Genomic DNA, 16,693 nt, shown 5'->3' on the forward strand with positions numbered 1-16,693 from the left:
CCCTGTTTCATAGCAACACTGCACTTGATGGTTAAGATAATGTTACCTATTTTAATTAAGATCCCAGCCAAAGTCTTCCTCCCTCTCCTCTTTCTCTTCTTCCTCTTCCTCCTGTTCTTTTTCACCAGGCCTCTTTTCTTTTAGGCTCTAGGGAATTTTTAACATGTCTGGGCAGGGCAGGGTTTCTCTGGCACTCTTATGTCCTAAAGTATCCTTGAAGTTAATCAAGTGAGCTTTCTAATTATTTTCAACATTTCTAAAACTCTGGGGAAGTTGTATACAGATGCTTCGTGACTTATGATGGAGTTACAGCCTGAAAAGTCTGTTGTAAACTGAAAATATTTTAAGTAGACAATGCATTTTGTCCAGGCACAGGGGCACTACTCCCAGCTACTTGGGAACCTAAAGTAAGAGGATTCCTTGAGACCGTCCTGGGCAACATAATGAGACCCTAGCTCAAAAAAGAAAAAAAAAATGCATTTTCTCTGCCTAACCTACCAAACATCCTAGTTTAGAACACAGAACACCAGAAAGCATCCATTATTTACCCTCATGGTCTCATGGTTGACTGGAACAGCAGCCCACTGCCCCTGCCCAGTATCTCCAGGGAATATTGTAATTTTTATCAATAGCCCAGGAAAAGATTAAAATTCAAAGTATGGTTTCTACTGAATGCCTGTTGTTTCTGCACCACTGAGAAGCTGAACTTTGTGTATGCCCAAAGTCCAGCTACACGTGCGACCTCGACTTGCAAGTTCCCTTACCTGTGGTTGGGAATCACATCACTGCTTGCCCCTTGCTGATCAGAGATCTGATTGTTGGTTAGATAGCTCTTGAGTAAAATTAGACAAATGAATTTTGCTCATCCAGTTTGTTAGGTAGATACTTTTTGTTTTTCAGCATACAAGGTCTATGGTGGGGACTGGGTGAAAATCTGGGAAGGGATACTCTCTAGGAAGAGTTAAGGAACAAGGTATCTCTTTCCTCTGGGGTCTCATCCCACTCTGGCAGGTGGCAGGAATTCCAGAACATGGTGTCAGAGCGGCGGGAGGCGGTGGACTCAGCCCTCAGGGTGCACAACTACTGCGTGGACTGTGAGGAGACCGGCAAGTGGATATCAGACAAGACGAGCGTTGTGGAGTCTACAAAGGACCTGGGGCGGGACCTGGCAGGTGTCATTGCCATCCAGAGAAAGCTGACAGGACTGGAGCGTGATGTGGCCGCAATCCAGGCCCGCGTGGGTGCCCTAGAGCGTGAGTCTCAGCGGCTGATGGAGTCACACCCCGAACTGAAGGAGGACATTGGGTCGCGGCAGGCATATGTTGAGGAGCTGTGGAAGGGCCTGCAGGAAGCCCTGAAGGGCCAGGAGGCCTCGCTGGGTGAAGCCAGTCAGCTGCAGACCTTCCTGCAGGATCTAGATGACTTCCAGACCTGGCTGTCCTTGGCCCAGAAGGCTGTGGCTTCTGAGGACATGCCTGAGTCATTCCCAGAGGCTGAGCAGCTCCTGCAGCAGCATAAATCCATCAAGGATGAGATTGATGGGCACGAAGAAAGCTTCAAGAAGGTGAAGGCTTCCGGAGAGAAGGTGATCCAAGGCCAGACAGACCCGGAGTACGTGCTTCTAGGCCAGCGACTGGAGGGTCTGGATATGGGCTGGGACGCCCTGTGCCGGATGTGGGAGAGCCGCGGCCGTTCCCTCGAACAGTGCCTCGGCTTTCAGGAGTTCCAGAAAGATGCCAAGCAGGCCGAAGCCATCCTCAGCAGCCAGGTAGAGGGGCATGCAGGGCTGGGGCTCTCTTGGGGCAACGTCATTGGTGGTGAGACTTCAAATGAGCCGTAGAACTTTGGGGCCAAATGATGCTTTCCTTGGGCTCTTCATAGTGACTAACTGGGGTGGGGATGGGGGTCTCTTTCTTCTTCCTCATGTGCCTTTTCCAGCCTTGAGTCCCAGACTGTCTTGTTCTCGGGTTAGTCAGAAGTTACAGAAGTGAATCTTGCCCTGGTTGGCTCCCCTTCCGTGTGACTTTAGACACACTGTTCACTGGGTACCCTGGGTACTCTTTGCCCCAGCATAGAGTCTTCTTTTTGCCCAATTCTAAGGGACGCCATTCACACCTCAGCCTCTGCGACTGCATGTGGTGTTACTGCTTGGCAGGAGCCCTCACCACCTCCTCAGCTAGTCCTCATGCCTTGTCTGGAAACTTCCTTCACAGGAATACACTCTGACTCACACGGAGCCCCCAGACTCCCTAGAAGGTGCAGAGGCTGGGATCCGCAAGTTCGAGGATTTCTTGGTGTCTATGGACAGCAACCGGGAAAAGGTCTTGAGTCCCGTGGACTCTGGAAACAAGCTGGTAGCTGAAGGAAATCTGTACTCTGACAAGATCAAGGAGAAGGTGCAGCTGATTGAAGAAAGGTATTCTCTGCTTCGAGCTACCTAGACTACCCAGGGGTTTGGGGTGCTGGGCAAGGGCCCAGATTCAGCGTTATGGTGATGGGTTTTGGCTTCCCTTCTAGACACCAGAACAACAATGAGAATGCCCAGAAGCTCTCGGTTCTTCTGAGAGACAACCTAGAGCTACAGAACTTCCTCCAGAACTGCCAGGAGGTGAGGCCATCAGGCAGGGCTCGCTTTCCAGGAGATTGCTGTCTGGGAGCAAAGTGACCTAGAGGTGGGAGGTCACAGGAATTCTTTCTCACCTAGGAGTGGTAGGATTTCACGAATGGAGAACTGAGGGTCCTCAGCAGCCTAGGTCATCCTCTTAATCTTCAATTCCACATCCTTCCTTCCCCCCACCTCCCAACCAATCCAAAAAGTCATCCTTTGATTGGCCAGATTTAGGATAGGGATTCTCAAGGAGTAGTCTGAGAATTCTCTATATTGGAATCACCCAAGGGCCTGAACAGGACTGGCTTCAAGAGCGTGTAACCCTGTGCTTGGTAATGTCCTGCTGTTGCCATCTGAAAACTTGTGATACCTTTGAACATCTTTATTTTGCTCTGGGCCTTACAAATTGTGGAGCCAGTCTTGGCCCTTGTTAAAGCAGACTCCTGGGCCCCACCTGGGCACTGTTAAGTCAGGACCTTAAGGAACAGGGGAGAGAAGGATGCATCTGAAACAAATCTCCCAGTCGGAAAACTGCTGGCTCAGAAGGTCCTTGCTCATCTGGGACTCACTCTATAAGGAAAGACTTTAATCCGCCCTCCCAAGTCCTTCCATTGACAGGAATTCCTTTGTCATGGGGCTTTCCCTGGCTTCCTCCCTACAATCCCCTTTCTTCCTAGTCCAGACAATTTTGTATTCATCTCCCTCTGCCCTTGGCACAAGACAAGCTTGGTATGGTGCCAGGACATCTTGGAAGCATTGAATGCTCATCACAGTTCTTCCTTTCTTTTTAATTATAGGATCTGTCCCTGGCCTCTCCCTCACATACCATTTTCTCTGTGTTTATTAATGATTTCTCAACCTACTGCCAAGGAGGGATTTTATCCATCCATTCAGTAAAAACTTACTGAGCTCCTATAATATACCAGACCCTGTGCTAGATCCTGGAAATAGGGAGAGAAGAATAAATAATCCCTGGTCTCACATCACATACTCTCTAGTGAGGAAAATATATCTATGGCCACATTATAGCCTAGGGATCCAGAGTTAAGAGATTAGTTCTCTTCTGTGCTCATGCTTCCTCCCCTGGATCTCTTTCTGGTCAAAAATGTACAGTCAGGGAATGTTGGCAGTTGGCAATGACAACCCGCCATCAGACCATCAGACTGTTTCTGCCCACAGCTTACTCTCTGGATCAATGACAAATTGCTGACTACCCCGGAAATCTCCTATGATGAAGCTCGCAATCTTCACAACAAATGGCTGAAGCACCAGGCATTTCTAGCAGAGCTGGAGTCCCACCAAGGGTGGCTTGAGAACATTGATGCAGTAAGTAGAATGAGTGGGTGGTGGGAAACTCTCTGCTCAGATATTGTTTTGGTCAGCATTTTTGTTGCTGGGACCAAAACAATTAAAAAAAACCTAACAAGAACAATTTTAGAGGAGGAAAAGTTTATTTGGTGCTCATGGCTCCATTGCTCTGGGCCCAAGATGAGGCAGGACTTCATGGCCGAAAAGTGGGGTGGAGGAAAGCAGGTCAAGACATGGCCACCAAGAAGCAGAGATAGGTTTCGACTCAACAAGGACAAAATATAGATCCTAAAGGCAAGCCCCAGGAACCCACCTCCACCAGCCATACCCTACCTGCCTACAGGGGATTGATGCACTGATTAGATTAAAACTCTCATAACCCTATCATTTCACCTCTAAACTTTCTTGCATTATCTCACACATGAGCTTTTGGGGGACACTAAATATCTCAACCATAACAGATATATGCATGAGAATAGGGCTTCACCCACAACAAAGACACTGTCCTGAAGCTTGCTGGACAGTATAGAATTTGGCAGTGAAAAAAACTTTTCTAAATAGTTGTTCAATCTTCAGAGATCCCGATTCAACAAGTCTTTTTAAAAAAAAATTTTTTTAGTTGTAGATGGACACAATATCTTTTTTATTTTATTTTATTTTTACATGGTGCTTAGGATCAAACCCAGTGCCTCAAACATGCCAGGCAAGCACTCTACTATTGAGCCACAACCCCAGCCCCAGCAAGTCTTATTAAGTCTGGTCATAACTGGTGCCTCTTATGGATCCCCTGATTTGAGACAGTCCAGGGCAATGAAGACATCCAGTTGGAGCTTTCAACATCCGTGCTAGGACAGTAGATGTTTCTGTTTGCCTTTTATTATCCTCACCAGGACTCCAGTACTGTCCTGACAGGGTCAGGGGAATACATGAAATGACCAGAGTCATCCAAGGAAGCTATTAACCCTCATTGTTTGGATGGGCAAAATTACCAGGAAGCAATCATTCATAGCCCTTATAGTCCTCTGGATAGAGGACTGCTCTCTAATGAGCTTGCCCAGTAACAGGGGTTAGATCTGGGAATCATGTCCTTGTGCTCAGCCTGCTGTTCCTGTCCAGGAAGAAGCAGGCCTAGGGTCCACACAAAGCCATGCTGTGCAGCAGTTAATGGTGCAGCCTCTGGAGCCAGATAATTTGGCTCCCTTGCCTCCCTGAGCCTCAGATTCATCTCTGAAATAAGGATAATAATAGCACATAAGCAATGGAGTTGAGTGCTGAATACTTAAGGACAAGTAACGAACTCAAGATAGTATTTGGCAATTGTAAGACTTGATAAGCCAGGTGTAGTGGCGCATGCCTGTAATCCCAGTGACTCAGGAGGCAGAGACAGGAGGATTGTAAATTCAAGGCCAACATCAGCAATTTAGCAAGGTCCTGTAATCAAAATAAAAGGGTTGGGGATGTAGCTCAGTAGTTCAATTCCCAGTACCAAAATAAATAAATCAATTCAGGAATAAAATAAAAATAAAAGATTCTCCATAAACATTGACTACTGTTGGCTGTATATGCCTCTAGGCTTAAGTCCTATCACATGATATGCACCCCATAAAAATACTCTTAGACAGGCAAAAACCAGATAAGGCAACCTCAATAATTAAAGGTATCACCAAAGGTTAACGTCAACCTCTGGAACCCCAAGGAAGGTTTCTGGGATGCTTGAACCTGGATAGATCACGAATCTTTTGTGTTTTCAGTACCAGCTGACCCCTATCTCCGGCCCCCCGTACAGTGGTCTCCCTGAATTGTTTACCCTCAATGATTCCAGGGGCTCAGATCCATTTCAGTGGAACCTTACCAAATCAAGTTCTGTGCTGATTCTTTGCCTTACTGACCTCCATTCCAAAAGCCCCTTGCAACAGCCTGGAATGGGACTGCTCAGAGGCCACCGAAGCCTCAGAGGGTGAGCTATCTCCATTCCCCCACAGGAAGGAAGGCAGCTGAAGGAGGAGAAGCCCCAATTTGAAGCCGTGGTGTCCCAGAGGCTGGACACACTGCACCGGCTCTGGGATGAGCTGCAAGCCACTACCAAGGAGAAGACCCTACAACTCTCTGCCGCCAGGAGCTCCGACCTGCGCTTGCAGACCCACGCCGACCTCAACAAATGGATCAGCGCCATGGAGGACCAGCTTCGGTCGGATGACCCGGGCAAGGACCTGACCAGCGTCAACCGGATGTTGGCTAAGTTGAAGGCACGTGAGCAGGCTGTAGACTCAAACTGTTAGACAACGAAAGATCTTGGGGAGGAAACCTGAAACCATAAAGCAAGTGCCTTTGTTCCTCCTGGTGGACTTGCTTTTATCATGTGAAAATGTCTTATGATTCACAATCCATCCCCTAACCCCTTTGGCAGTACGCTCCAATAAAAGGATGCATAAGAAATATGGGGCAGGTACTCAGAGGAGGGAAGGATGAGTGAGGGCAGCCAGGGAGACTTCTTGGAGGAGGCTGAGCTCAAGCTGGGGCTAACAGGATAGGCGGGGGATAGATGGGTGGAGAGCCAGGAGGGACTGCCCAGGTGCTGAGGCCAGTGCTGTGCTATCCCATTGTGTCTCAGAGAGTGGAGGACCAGGTGAATGTGCGGAAGGAGGAGCTGCAGGAGCTGTTTGGCCAGGCACCCTCACTGAGAGAAGAGGCGGGAGACGCTGACCTGAGCATCGAGAAGAGATTCCTGGACCTCCTGGAACCTCTGGGGAAGAGGAGGAAGCAGCTGGAATTATCCAAAGCCAAGCTGCAGATCAGCCGCGACTTAGAGGATGAGACGGTGCGTGGGCTGCAGCCTCTCCACCCCCCAGGGCTGAGCCGCCAGCTGCTACCAGGAGTAGCTGGCCACTGCCCACAGCAGTTCTTGGCAGCAGATGACTGCTCATCTCACCCACTTATTTCATAGGGTTGCTGTGATGATTGCATTAATTTGGGAAGCCAAGCCAAGCCAGTGCTTTTTGGATGGTAACTCATTAGTCCCTGGCTGATTTTGATGGTGATGAGCCTGGGATTTAGGTTCAGACAGCCTTGGGTTCAAGATCCAGCCTATGGCTTGCTCACAGTCTGGCCAGGAACAAGTTCTTTGGAACCTCAGTTCAAAATATCAGAACATCCCCATCTATAAAATAGTGGGTGGGGGACCCTAATGGGTGTTGGGAGGAACCAGGGAGACTGCTGACAATGCACTCTCAGGCCCTTGATGGTTACTTGGGAGAAAGTGGCTGTGTTTGTCATCAGCTATCCCCCCGCCTTTTGTCTCTGCAGCTTTGGGTGGAGGAGAGGCTGCCACTGGCCCAGTCAGCCGACTATGGCACTAACCTGCAAACAGTGCAGCTGTTCATGAAGAAGAACCAGGTAAGTCCTGTCTCACCTGGTCAGTGCACCTGCCTCTCCCTGCCCCTACCTGGTTGGGGTATAGCCCAACCCTGATCTGCAGAAGGTCAGCCATAGCAGATTATTGCTCCTGTTAGGGACTTGGGGATCCGTAAACTGTATTTGAAGTCTCACCGCAAAAAGAGCAGAGAGAACTCTGGGAGGATCCCAGAAGAAGGAGAAATCATGATACTTGGGGATTTGGGGCCATTCAGTCTCCATCAGGCTCAGATGGGTCCAGGACCCTGGAGCCCCTGGCCTGGATTTAATGTGTTTTCACAGTCCTGAATTCAGTGGCTTCCCCAAGAGAAGCTGATAACTCCTGGGTTTTCTGCCCTAACACTGCCTTGTTCTCTTTGAGGGCTGAGCTTGGAAAGTGTGCTGTCATCAAGGTACATAGGCCCCACTTCTCCAGTGGGCTCAAACCCCATGAGAAAGCTGCTGAACTTGGACTTAGAGTCCTAGAAGCAAACATCCAACTGCTGTTCAGCTCTCTTAAGCCAGACTGGGCCCTGGTCACAATTCTGGACATAGCAGATGCCAAATACTTCCTCTGTGTCAGAGCAGCAGAGGGAACCTGAATCTTCAAGGAAGCCAGCTGGGTGGGGTCACAGTGGCTTCATGTCTGGTCAGGAGCTGGCCTCAGTCCCTTCTCTTGGGCAGAGAGTCCCTTTTCCTGCCTGGTCAGCTCTCTGGATCAACAAGGAGAGCCCAGGAACTTAGATCCCAGAAAAGAGCAATGTGTCCCAGAGTGTCACGTCAGTACTGCAACTCCTTGGGGAAGGAAGGTCATGGCACGGCAAGCACTCCCGTCCTCCCAAATAACTGCAGCTGCCATCTGCTCCCAGACCACTGGAGCCCAGCAACTGTGCAAAGGCATGAACTATATTCAGAGAGGTTTCTCCAAAGCTCCCCAGGAACCTTTGTTTCCAGTTGACATGATCTAATCACCAAGGCTCCAGTGGCCACACGCAAGGACTTGCACTAGGGGATGGTAGAGATTCAGGCTCAGTTGATGCCACAGCCTTCAGTTATAGGAGGAAGGCTGACGGGAGAAAGTGTCCCCGGGACCTCAGTTTCTTCAGTTGTGCAGTGAGCCACCTCTAATCTTTCCAGCACCGAAGACTTTTGAGTCTATTGAGCCTCAGTAAGTATTAGCACCTAGAGGTTTCCACTCCCCTGGCCGGCAGCTGCTATTTCAGGAAAAGGGCAAGACAAATACAGATGGGGTTGCTCTAACCAAGAAAGAAAGGAAGCTCTTCAGAGAGTGTGGCTGCCCTAGTAAAGACTATTTGGGTCTAGGCTGCTAAAGTACAAGCCCTTGTAACCCTTCCTCCCTGAAAACCCTCCATGGAAGGGGCTCTGACTTCAGTGCCCGTTGGCCTGGGGGGCTTGTTCAACACAGTTGCTAGGCTTTACTGGGTGGTGGTGGGGGAGCCCAATGATTTGCATTTCTAGCTAGGCTCCAGATGCAGCGAGCTGGAGCCCCCACTTTGAGAACCACTGTTCTAGCAGCTGTCCGTTATAGCCAGAACACATCCTGCAAGGTGGCTGCACATTAAAAATCACTTGGGGAACTTTTAAACATACAAATGCCAGGTCTCACCCCAGATTCATTGATTAGTATCTCTGTGAGTGAGGCCCCGGCTGCACCTGTTTTCCTGGAGTATTGAATGTGCCGCCAGGGTTAAGAGCCGTCACCTCACCTGGTCTAGTTTCTGCCTACCTCTAAATCACATCACTTGTCCCATTCAGCCCCCTTCACTAGCTCTTCTCTTCCAGCCCTTGTAGCATCACACAGTCCAGGCTCCTTTCCACCCCAGGGCCTTTGCATGGACTCATATCTTGTGCTGGGAACACTCACCCCAAACCTTTGGTTGCCTCCCTCTCACTGTTCATGGCTCCCTCCAAGGTCTTCTCCTCAGAAGGCTCTTCCTGACTCTCCTAGCCAAAGGAGCCACCACCACAGCCTGGCAGCCCTTCTTCATTCCACTGTGTATTTTCCCCGTAGCACCAAGGGAAGATGGCCCAGACTCCATTTATTTCCATGCTCACATCTGTTTCCTCTGTGAGACTAGGAACTTTAAGAGGGCACAGGTCTTCTTCTTCTCTCCATTTAGTCCCTAGTCCCTAGAACAGGATCTGGTATGTACATAATACCTTAATAAATTGTGGAATGAATGAAAACAGGGAGAAAGACATCATAGATACGTACCCCAGAAAGACTAGAGGGCAATTGCTTAAAAAGAGATAGAAATACCTTTTTAAGGCACCAGGCAGAGGTCATAAGACCTCAGAGAAAGTAAAGAGGCCGACTAGAGCTGGCAACACGGGCTATTTATATACAATTGCACAGCCCACAGAAAATCCTCAAAAATTAAGATTTTGAATATAAAGTACAAAAACGTATTTCACCAGGTTAGATATTTTGTGGATCTTACTATTCTAGCATTTTTCTTTTCTTCTTTTTTTGCATTTTTTCTTTTTTAAATATTTTTTTAGTTATAGATGGACATGATAACTTTATTTTTATACTGATAAATAAAAATAATAATATTGACAAATGAAAATGGGGAAATGGTGCTGAGGATTGAACTCAGGGCCTCACACGTGCTAGGTAAGTGCTCCACCACTGAGCCACAACCCAAAACCCCATAGTTTAACATTTTTCTTTTTCTTTTTTTTTGTACTGGTAATTGAACCCAGGGGTGCTTTATCACTGAGCTATATCCCCAGCAACCCCCACACTTTAAAAAAAAATTATTTTGAGACAGAGTATCACTAAGTTACGGATGCAGGTCTAAACTTGCGATTCTCCTGACTCAGCCTCCCAGGCTACTGGGATTACAGGTGTGCATCACTGAGCCCAGTTTCATAAATATTTAAAGTGCTGGCAGTCACCGTTCTACCTCTGTGGACTCTTGCCTCTGCCTTCTAGATGGATTTTAAAGGCATGGGGAAATGGCCTTTAAAAGAGAGAGAAGAAACAAGGTGTAAAGAGGCCAAGAATCATATGAGAAGCAGCTAGTGTGACTTCAAGGACCCAGAAAGGATCCTGTATGTGTGTCCGGGCCTCCTGAAGGCAAAGGTGACCCAGTCATCAGAGGCAGAGGAAAAGGCCATTTTGGTAACCAAAGGCTCAGAAAGGAAATAATACACGATTCACAAAGGATTGATAAGTAAAAATAGGGAAAAACAAAACCAAACCCCAGACTCTACACAGGGACAGCCACCAACTGTCCTTGTATCTGGAGCAAAAGCTGCTAAAAGAAGATGTCAGGTGGCCATTCCAAGATTGCTTTCCTTCCCTCCAGTGTGTACACCTAAGAGATCAAGCTCTGTTGAGCAGAGGCGGGGTATGGAGCAGTCGAGAGCCCAGGCTTTGGAATTGGGTGGGGCTCTGTTCCCTCCTGGCTCTGCCACCGGCTGCCAGCAAGTTCCTTCATTGCCATGTGCCAGTTCCCAAATGCTACTCTCAGAAAGCTATGAGGGTCGAAGGAGGAGGCACAGGTGTGTTTGACGTCCTGCTGGCAGGTGGTCACGGGCAGCTTTATTATCATCACCTGCTTTGCTTTAGCAGGTGGCGGAGAGAGGCCCACAGTGCCCTGGTCCTGCAGAAATGGGCTCCCATACCTGGTGGGAGGACTCTGCCCCTGAATCCCTCCTTATGGTCACAGACACTGCAGAACGAGATCCTGGGCCACGCGCCGCGGGTGGAGGACGTGCTGCAGCGGGGACGGCAGCTCGTGGAGACAGCGGAGATGGACCTCCAGGACATCGAGGAACGCCTGGGGCACCTGCAAGACTCGTGGGCGGCGCTGCGGGAGGCGGCGGCTGGGCGGCTGCAGCGCCTGCGGGATGCCCACGAGGCGCAGCAGTACTACCTGGACGCCGGGGAGGCCGAGGCCTGGATCAGCGAGCAGGAGCTCTACGTCTTCTCTGATGAGCCCCCCAAGGTCTTCTGGGCCAGGGGCTGCCAGCTGGGGTGCCCAGATGGACAGGAGCGCTGGAGTGGGCAGTGAGCGGGGTGGAAAGAGTGGGGAGGCGGTGTACAGGGGACCCAGGCAATCTCCCTGCCTGTGGAGAGGGCTGGGCGAAGGGAAGGGTCTCTCAAAGCTGGGTTGAGTTAGGAAGTTTTCATGGGGACAGCAGCTTGGCAGTGGGCCTGTGAGGAAGGGCACGGAGCAGGCGACAGCAGGTGAGCCAGAAAGGCAAAAGGTGGGCAGGAGGGGCAGGCACATGGCTCTCTCCTCACTCGGCACCTCCAAACTCTGTGGCGCTGACCTCTGCTGCCTCCTAGGATGAAGAGGGTGCCGTCGTGATGCTCAAGCGGCACTTGAGGCAGCAGCGCACCGTGGAGGAGTATGGAAGGAACATGAAGCAGCTGGCCGGCCGGGCCCAGAGCCTGCTGTCCGCGGGACACCCCGAGGGGTGCGTGTGTCTCCTGAAGTGACTCGGCAGGTCATGGGCATCAGGCCAGGAGCCCCACCAGCCAAAATCCCTCCAGGTCCAAGAAAGGAAAATCGGAACAGTGTTCCCAAATATAGAAGTTTCTGGACTGTGGATTGGCCCAGTCCCATGTTATGCTTTGGTCTTGCGGGAGGGACTCCAATGTGGGCCACCTGAGGCCTGGTTTGCAAAAAAAAAAAAAAAAAAAATCAGAGAATGGAATAGCAAAACTATGCATTGGTTGAACTTAAAGCTGCAGTCTTTTGAAGAATTAGAATATGCTGTGAGATACTGAAGACTAATTTTGCTTTTCTTTTTGTGGTTCAGAAGGTACTTCCAGACCTCATAAAATCTTCAGCAGAATCCTATGTCAAAGCAAAAGTAGAAAATTACACCTGTCAGAACTGTTGAGTTGCAGGGATTCTGCATAAATTAGAACCCACTGACCAGATTCCTCAGGCTGCCCTAGTTATAGCCCTGTCCTCTGCTGCCTTTAGGGCATCCTCCACTGTATCCTCGCAGCCGCACAGCTCCCAGGGAACCCCAAGGACCGAGCCCCTGAAGAGCTAGGCAGGGGAACTGCTGCCAGAGCCCTCTCAGCACTGTCCCATCGGCCTCCTGTGTACCTGAGAGCTTCCCAGAGGGAGGGCTACAGCAGCAAGTGTCACACCAGGACAGAACTCCATGACAGAGTCCTGCCCTCCCCTGAGGCACTGTGGCCAAACGGGTCATTCCTTCTCTCACCAACTCTTCCCCAAGAAAAACCACTATCACTTCCCTTAAGCTTCACTCCCCACCAGTCTGTGCTAGGGATCTAGGGAGGCGTAGGTCAGCTCCTCTGAGTCAGCTGCTCTGGGTTCTTGCTGGCCATCTTTAAGGGATTTCTTGGATTGAATTCCAGGGAACAGATAATCAGACTTCAGGGGCAAGTGGATAAGCAGTATGCAGGGCTGAAGGACATGGCAGAGGAACGCAGGCGGAAGCTGGAGAACATGTACCATCTGTTCCAGCTGAAGAGAGAGGCTGACGACCTGGAACAGTGGATTACAGAAAAGGAGATGGTGGCCTCGTCCCAAGAAATGGGGCAAGACTTTGACCACGTGACTGTGAGTACCACAGCTCCTGCCTTCTCTGCAGTAGACACAGCCAGCCATGGTTCCAGACCCTCACGGTGCTCCTACCACTGCAGGGCATCACAAAGGGATTCAGTCACACTAGGGTGAAGTGTGGCCAGCGGGCTCAGGCCGCCCTGGGGAAAAACTGAGAGTCAGGGTCAGATGGTCACAGTGGCCACCTAGCAGCATCTGCAGCTGAGAGCATGATGACACCCGTCTGCCCCTGAGCCCCACTAACCCCATTTCTGTCTGCCCCATGTTTAGATGCTTCGGGACAAATTCCGAGACTTTGCCCGGGAGACTGGGGCCATCGGGCAGGAGCGGGTGGACAATGTGAATGCCATCATTGAGCGACTCATCGATGCAGGCCACAGCGAGGCGGCCACCATCGCCGAGTGGAAGGACGGGCTGAATGACATGTGGGCAGACCTGCTGGAGCTCATCGATACCCGCATGCAGCTGCTGGCGGCCTCCTATGACCTGCATCGCTACTTCTACACAGGGGTGGAGATCCTGGGCCTCATCGACGAGAAGCACCGCGAGCTGCCTGAGGATGTGGGGTTGGACGCCAGCACTGCTGAGTCCTTCCACCGGGTGCACACGGCCTTCGAGCGGGAGCTCCACTTGCTGGGAGTGCAGGTACCCACAAGTGCCATCACCCACCTGGCTCCTGGAGGGGAACCTTCTAGAATGGGCACCTGGTGATTTCTCTTCCTTAGAGAACTAACAGCTCAGAACAGGGAGTAGTGGCTTTCAGATGCTCTTTAACTTCAGAAGTACTTTAAACTGAATTCTCACAAAAAAACCAATGCATAAAATACCTTATGCAATATTATTAGCTAATGCATAGTGCTCTTCTAGCACTGTTCTAAGCGATATATGCAGCACTGGATCCTCATAGCCCCCCTCTGAGGTACTAACACTGTCTGCATTTTGTAGAAGAGGAAAGCAAGGTGCAGAGAGCCAGTTAGTGGCCTGGGAACGTGCAGATACCCAGTGGAGCCAGGACTGAGGCTTTGGTGCTCTGGCCATGGGCCCTACATACATAGTCCCCAGGCAGGCCAATCTTTCCCGTGGGAGGTGGGGCATTCCCAAGATCTGCTTTCTCAACACTCTTAATCACTGGGATATTTGCTGAGGCACCTCTGCAGATCCCTAGGGTTTCCCCAGAGCTTGGTGTGATAGAACAAGACAAAGGTGAGAGGCCCCAGCTGCCAAAGGTTCCCCAGGCCTCCACTGGCTATGCAGTCCCAGGCCAGCCCAGTGGGGTTCAGGGATGACACCAAGGTAGGTCGGGCTGGGCCCCTGGTTCACCTGGAAGTAGACCTTTCAGAGATTTATCTGACAGAGAAGGTGGGACCTGGTGTGCAGCCATTGTGCTTGGTGGTACCAGAATCCCTGAGACAGGAGTAGCCACACTGAGGTCTCAGGAATGAGAATTTGTTGTCCCTGAGAATCTGATGCAGCTCCTTCCTGAAGATGTGGTGGTGGTTAAGAACAGGGGCCCAGGAGCACAGCTCTAACCCAGCTGTCCCTTTGACCAGGTAGTATGAGGGAACTTGGGCCATTTACTTGGCCTTGCTATGCCTTAGTTTCCTCATCTCAAAAGCAGGGATAATGAAATTCCCTTTCCATGGGATTGTTGCAAGGATGCAAAGTTAACATAAACTGTCTAGAATGGTGCCTGGTTCACACTTGCTCTCGTTATAGTACCTCTAAGGAGATCAAAGGGTATTGAGTTGCTGTCACTCCCAAATACTCATCAAATTCCTTGGATAGACAGAGGCGCCCAAGCAGGGATCCTTCTACAGCATCTGCTGGGCAGGGGATGGAGCCTTCCTATGGTGCTCTGGGGAGGAGACAAGAGACAGATGTCCTTCCAGTGCCAGGCCTGAGATGCCTCTGTTCAAGGAACAATGTCTGGTTTTGCCTGACCACAGGTACAGCAGTTCCAGGATGTGGCTACCCGCCTGCAGACAGCATACGCCGGGGAAAAGGCAGACGCCATCCAGAGCAAGGAACAGGAGGTATCTGCCGCTTGGCAGGCATTGCTCGATGCCTGTGCTGGGCGCCGGACTCAACTCGTGGACACGGCAGACAAGTTCCGCTTCTTCAGCATGGTCCGGGATCTGCTTTCCTGGATGGAGGGTATCATCCGGCAGATCGATACCCAGGAGAGGCCCAGGTAAGGGGGCATCCTCCATGATAGGTGAGGCTGGCAGACAAGGGTGCTGCCCAGGGCTCCTCCTCTCCTAAGGGGCACCTGAGGTGAATTCCTCAGTGGCTCAGGTTCTGGGAGCACTGACCATTTCAGAGTAAAGGGAGAAATTCAGCCTGTCCAGCAGGGACAGTGACCACTGTCAACTCACACTTTCAAAGCTGGACAGGTCCAAGACAGGTCCATGGGACCTTCCCCAGGTTCCAGCATATGGGGCCGTTCTCCTAAAACTCAGGATGGAGCTGATTATCCCTGAAAGGTGGGGTCAGGCTCCTGAGCAGTGAGCACCAGTGAGCTCTGAGCTCTCCGCCCAGTTAGTGTCCATTTAGTAATTATTGACAACTCTCTGTCCCTCTGCCTACAAGACACCCACCTCAGTGACCATACTGTTATCTTTAACATTTTTATTGAGATATAATTCACACACTATACTTAATCCATTTAAAGTTTTCCATTCAGTGGTATTTATCTATTCCTAGTTTGTTTTGTTTTTGTTACCAGGGATTGAACCCAGGGGTGCTTAACCATTGAGCCACATCTCTAGCCCTTTTTAAAATATATTTTATTTAGAGATAGGATGTTGCTAAATTGCTTAGGGCTTCCCTAAGCTGCTGAGACTGGCTTTGAACTCGAGATCTTCCTGCCTCAGCTTCCTGAGCTGCTGAGATTTTAGGTGTGCGTCACTGCGCTCAGCTATATATTCCTAGTTACACAACTATCAACTACAATCCAGATTTAGGAGATTTTCATCACCCGCCACCACCAAATAAGCTCATCCCCATTAGTAGCCACTCACTTTGCTTCTTGCCCCAGATCCCTGGCAGCCACCACTTTCTATCTCCTTAGATTTGCCCATTCTGAACATTTTTCATAGAAATGGAATCACATAATATATTGTCTTTTGTGAATGGCTTCTTTCACTTAGTCTGTTTACAAGATTCATTCTTATTGTACCATGAAGCAGTACCTCATTCCTTTAAAAAAAAAAAATTGATGATGAATACAATACCTTTATTTTATTTCTTTTTCTGTGGTGCTGAGGATCCAACCCAGGGCCTCACACATGCTAGGCAAGTGCTCTACCACTGAGCCACACCTCATTCCTTTCTATTGTTGAATAGTATCCCCTGGCTGCTTCTGGGGACCCATGCCCTGACCACTAGCCACGGGAAGGCATTAGGACATCAGTGTTCCTGGTGGGGCTGGACTTCCTGGCTGAGCAGAGAGACAGGAGGGAGCTGGCCAGACTCCCTGGAGCAAGTGAGAGGCAGCCCCCCCCACTGCCAGAGTGACCCAGAGTTTCCTTCTTCCCCAACTGCCTCCCTGGCCCTGTCCTGCCCCCAGGGATGTGTCCTCCGTGGAACTACTCTTGAAGTATCACCAGGGCATCAAGTCAGAGATCAACACCCGGGCCAAGAACTTCAGCACCTGCCTGGAGCTTGGGGAGTCCCTGCTACAGCGGCAACACCAGGCTTCAGAGGAGGTGAGCCCCTTCGTGTCCTTGTCCCCACTATTACTGGCCAGGCAGCTTCTTGGTAGGGCAGTGGGGGAACTTCTGAGGAACTTATCTTTCACTTATGGAGC

General features: G+C 50.3%; 1 protein-coding gene across 1 annotated transcript in view; it reads left to right on the forward strand.

The window, feature by feature from the left end:
• The window catches only part of Sptb (spectrin beta, erythrocytic), a 69,362-nt gene that overhangs the window by 33,248 nt on the left and 19,421 nt on the right, over window positions 1–16,693 (forward strand). The window contains exons 15-27 of the mRNA XM_027929453.2: window positions 1,012–1,768; window positions 2,214–2,416; window positions 2,518–2,608; window positions 3,788–3,934; window positions 5,899–6,162; window positions 6,528–6,734; window positions 7,220–7,309; window positions 11,005–11,283; window positions 11,628–11,758; window positions 12,678–12,882; window positions 13,156–13,530; window positions 14,832–15,076; window positions 16,454–16,592. Coding sequence (XP_027785254.2) covers window positions 1,012–1,768; window positions 2,214–2,416; window positions 2,518–2,608; window positions 3,788–3,934; window positions 5,899–6,162; window positions 6,528–6,734; window positions 7,220–7,309; window positions 11,005–11,283; window positions 11,628–11,758; window positions 12,678–12,882; window positions 13,156–13,530; window positions 14,832–15,076; window positions 16,454–16,592 — 3,133 coding nt within the window. The remainder of the gene's footprint in view (window positions 1–1,011; window positions 1,769–2,213; window positions 2,417–2,517; window positions 2,609–3,787; window positions 3,935–5,898; window positions 6,163–6,527; window positions 6,735–7,219; window positions 7,310–11,004; window positions 11,284–11,627; window positions 11,759–12,677; window positions 12,883–13,155; window positions 13,531–14,831; window positions 15,077–16,453; window positions 16,593–16,693) is intronic.

This window comes from Marmota flaviventris, chromosome 2 (genome assembly GCF_047511675.1).
Source record: "Marmota flaviventris isolate mMarFla1 chromosome 2, mMarFla1.hap1, whole genome shotgun sequence".
Lineage (NCBI taxonomy): Eukaryota > Metazoa > Chordata > Mammalia > Rodentia > Sciuridae > Marmota > Marmota flaviventris.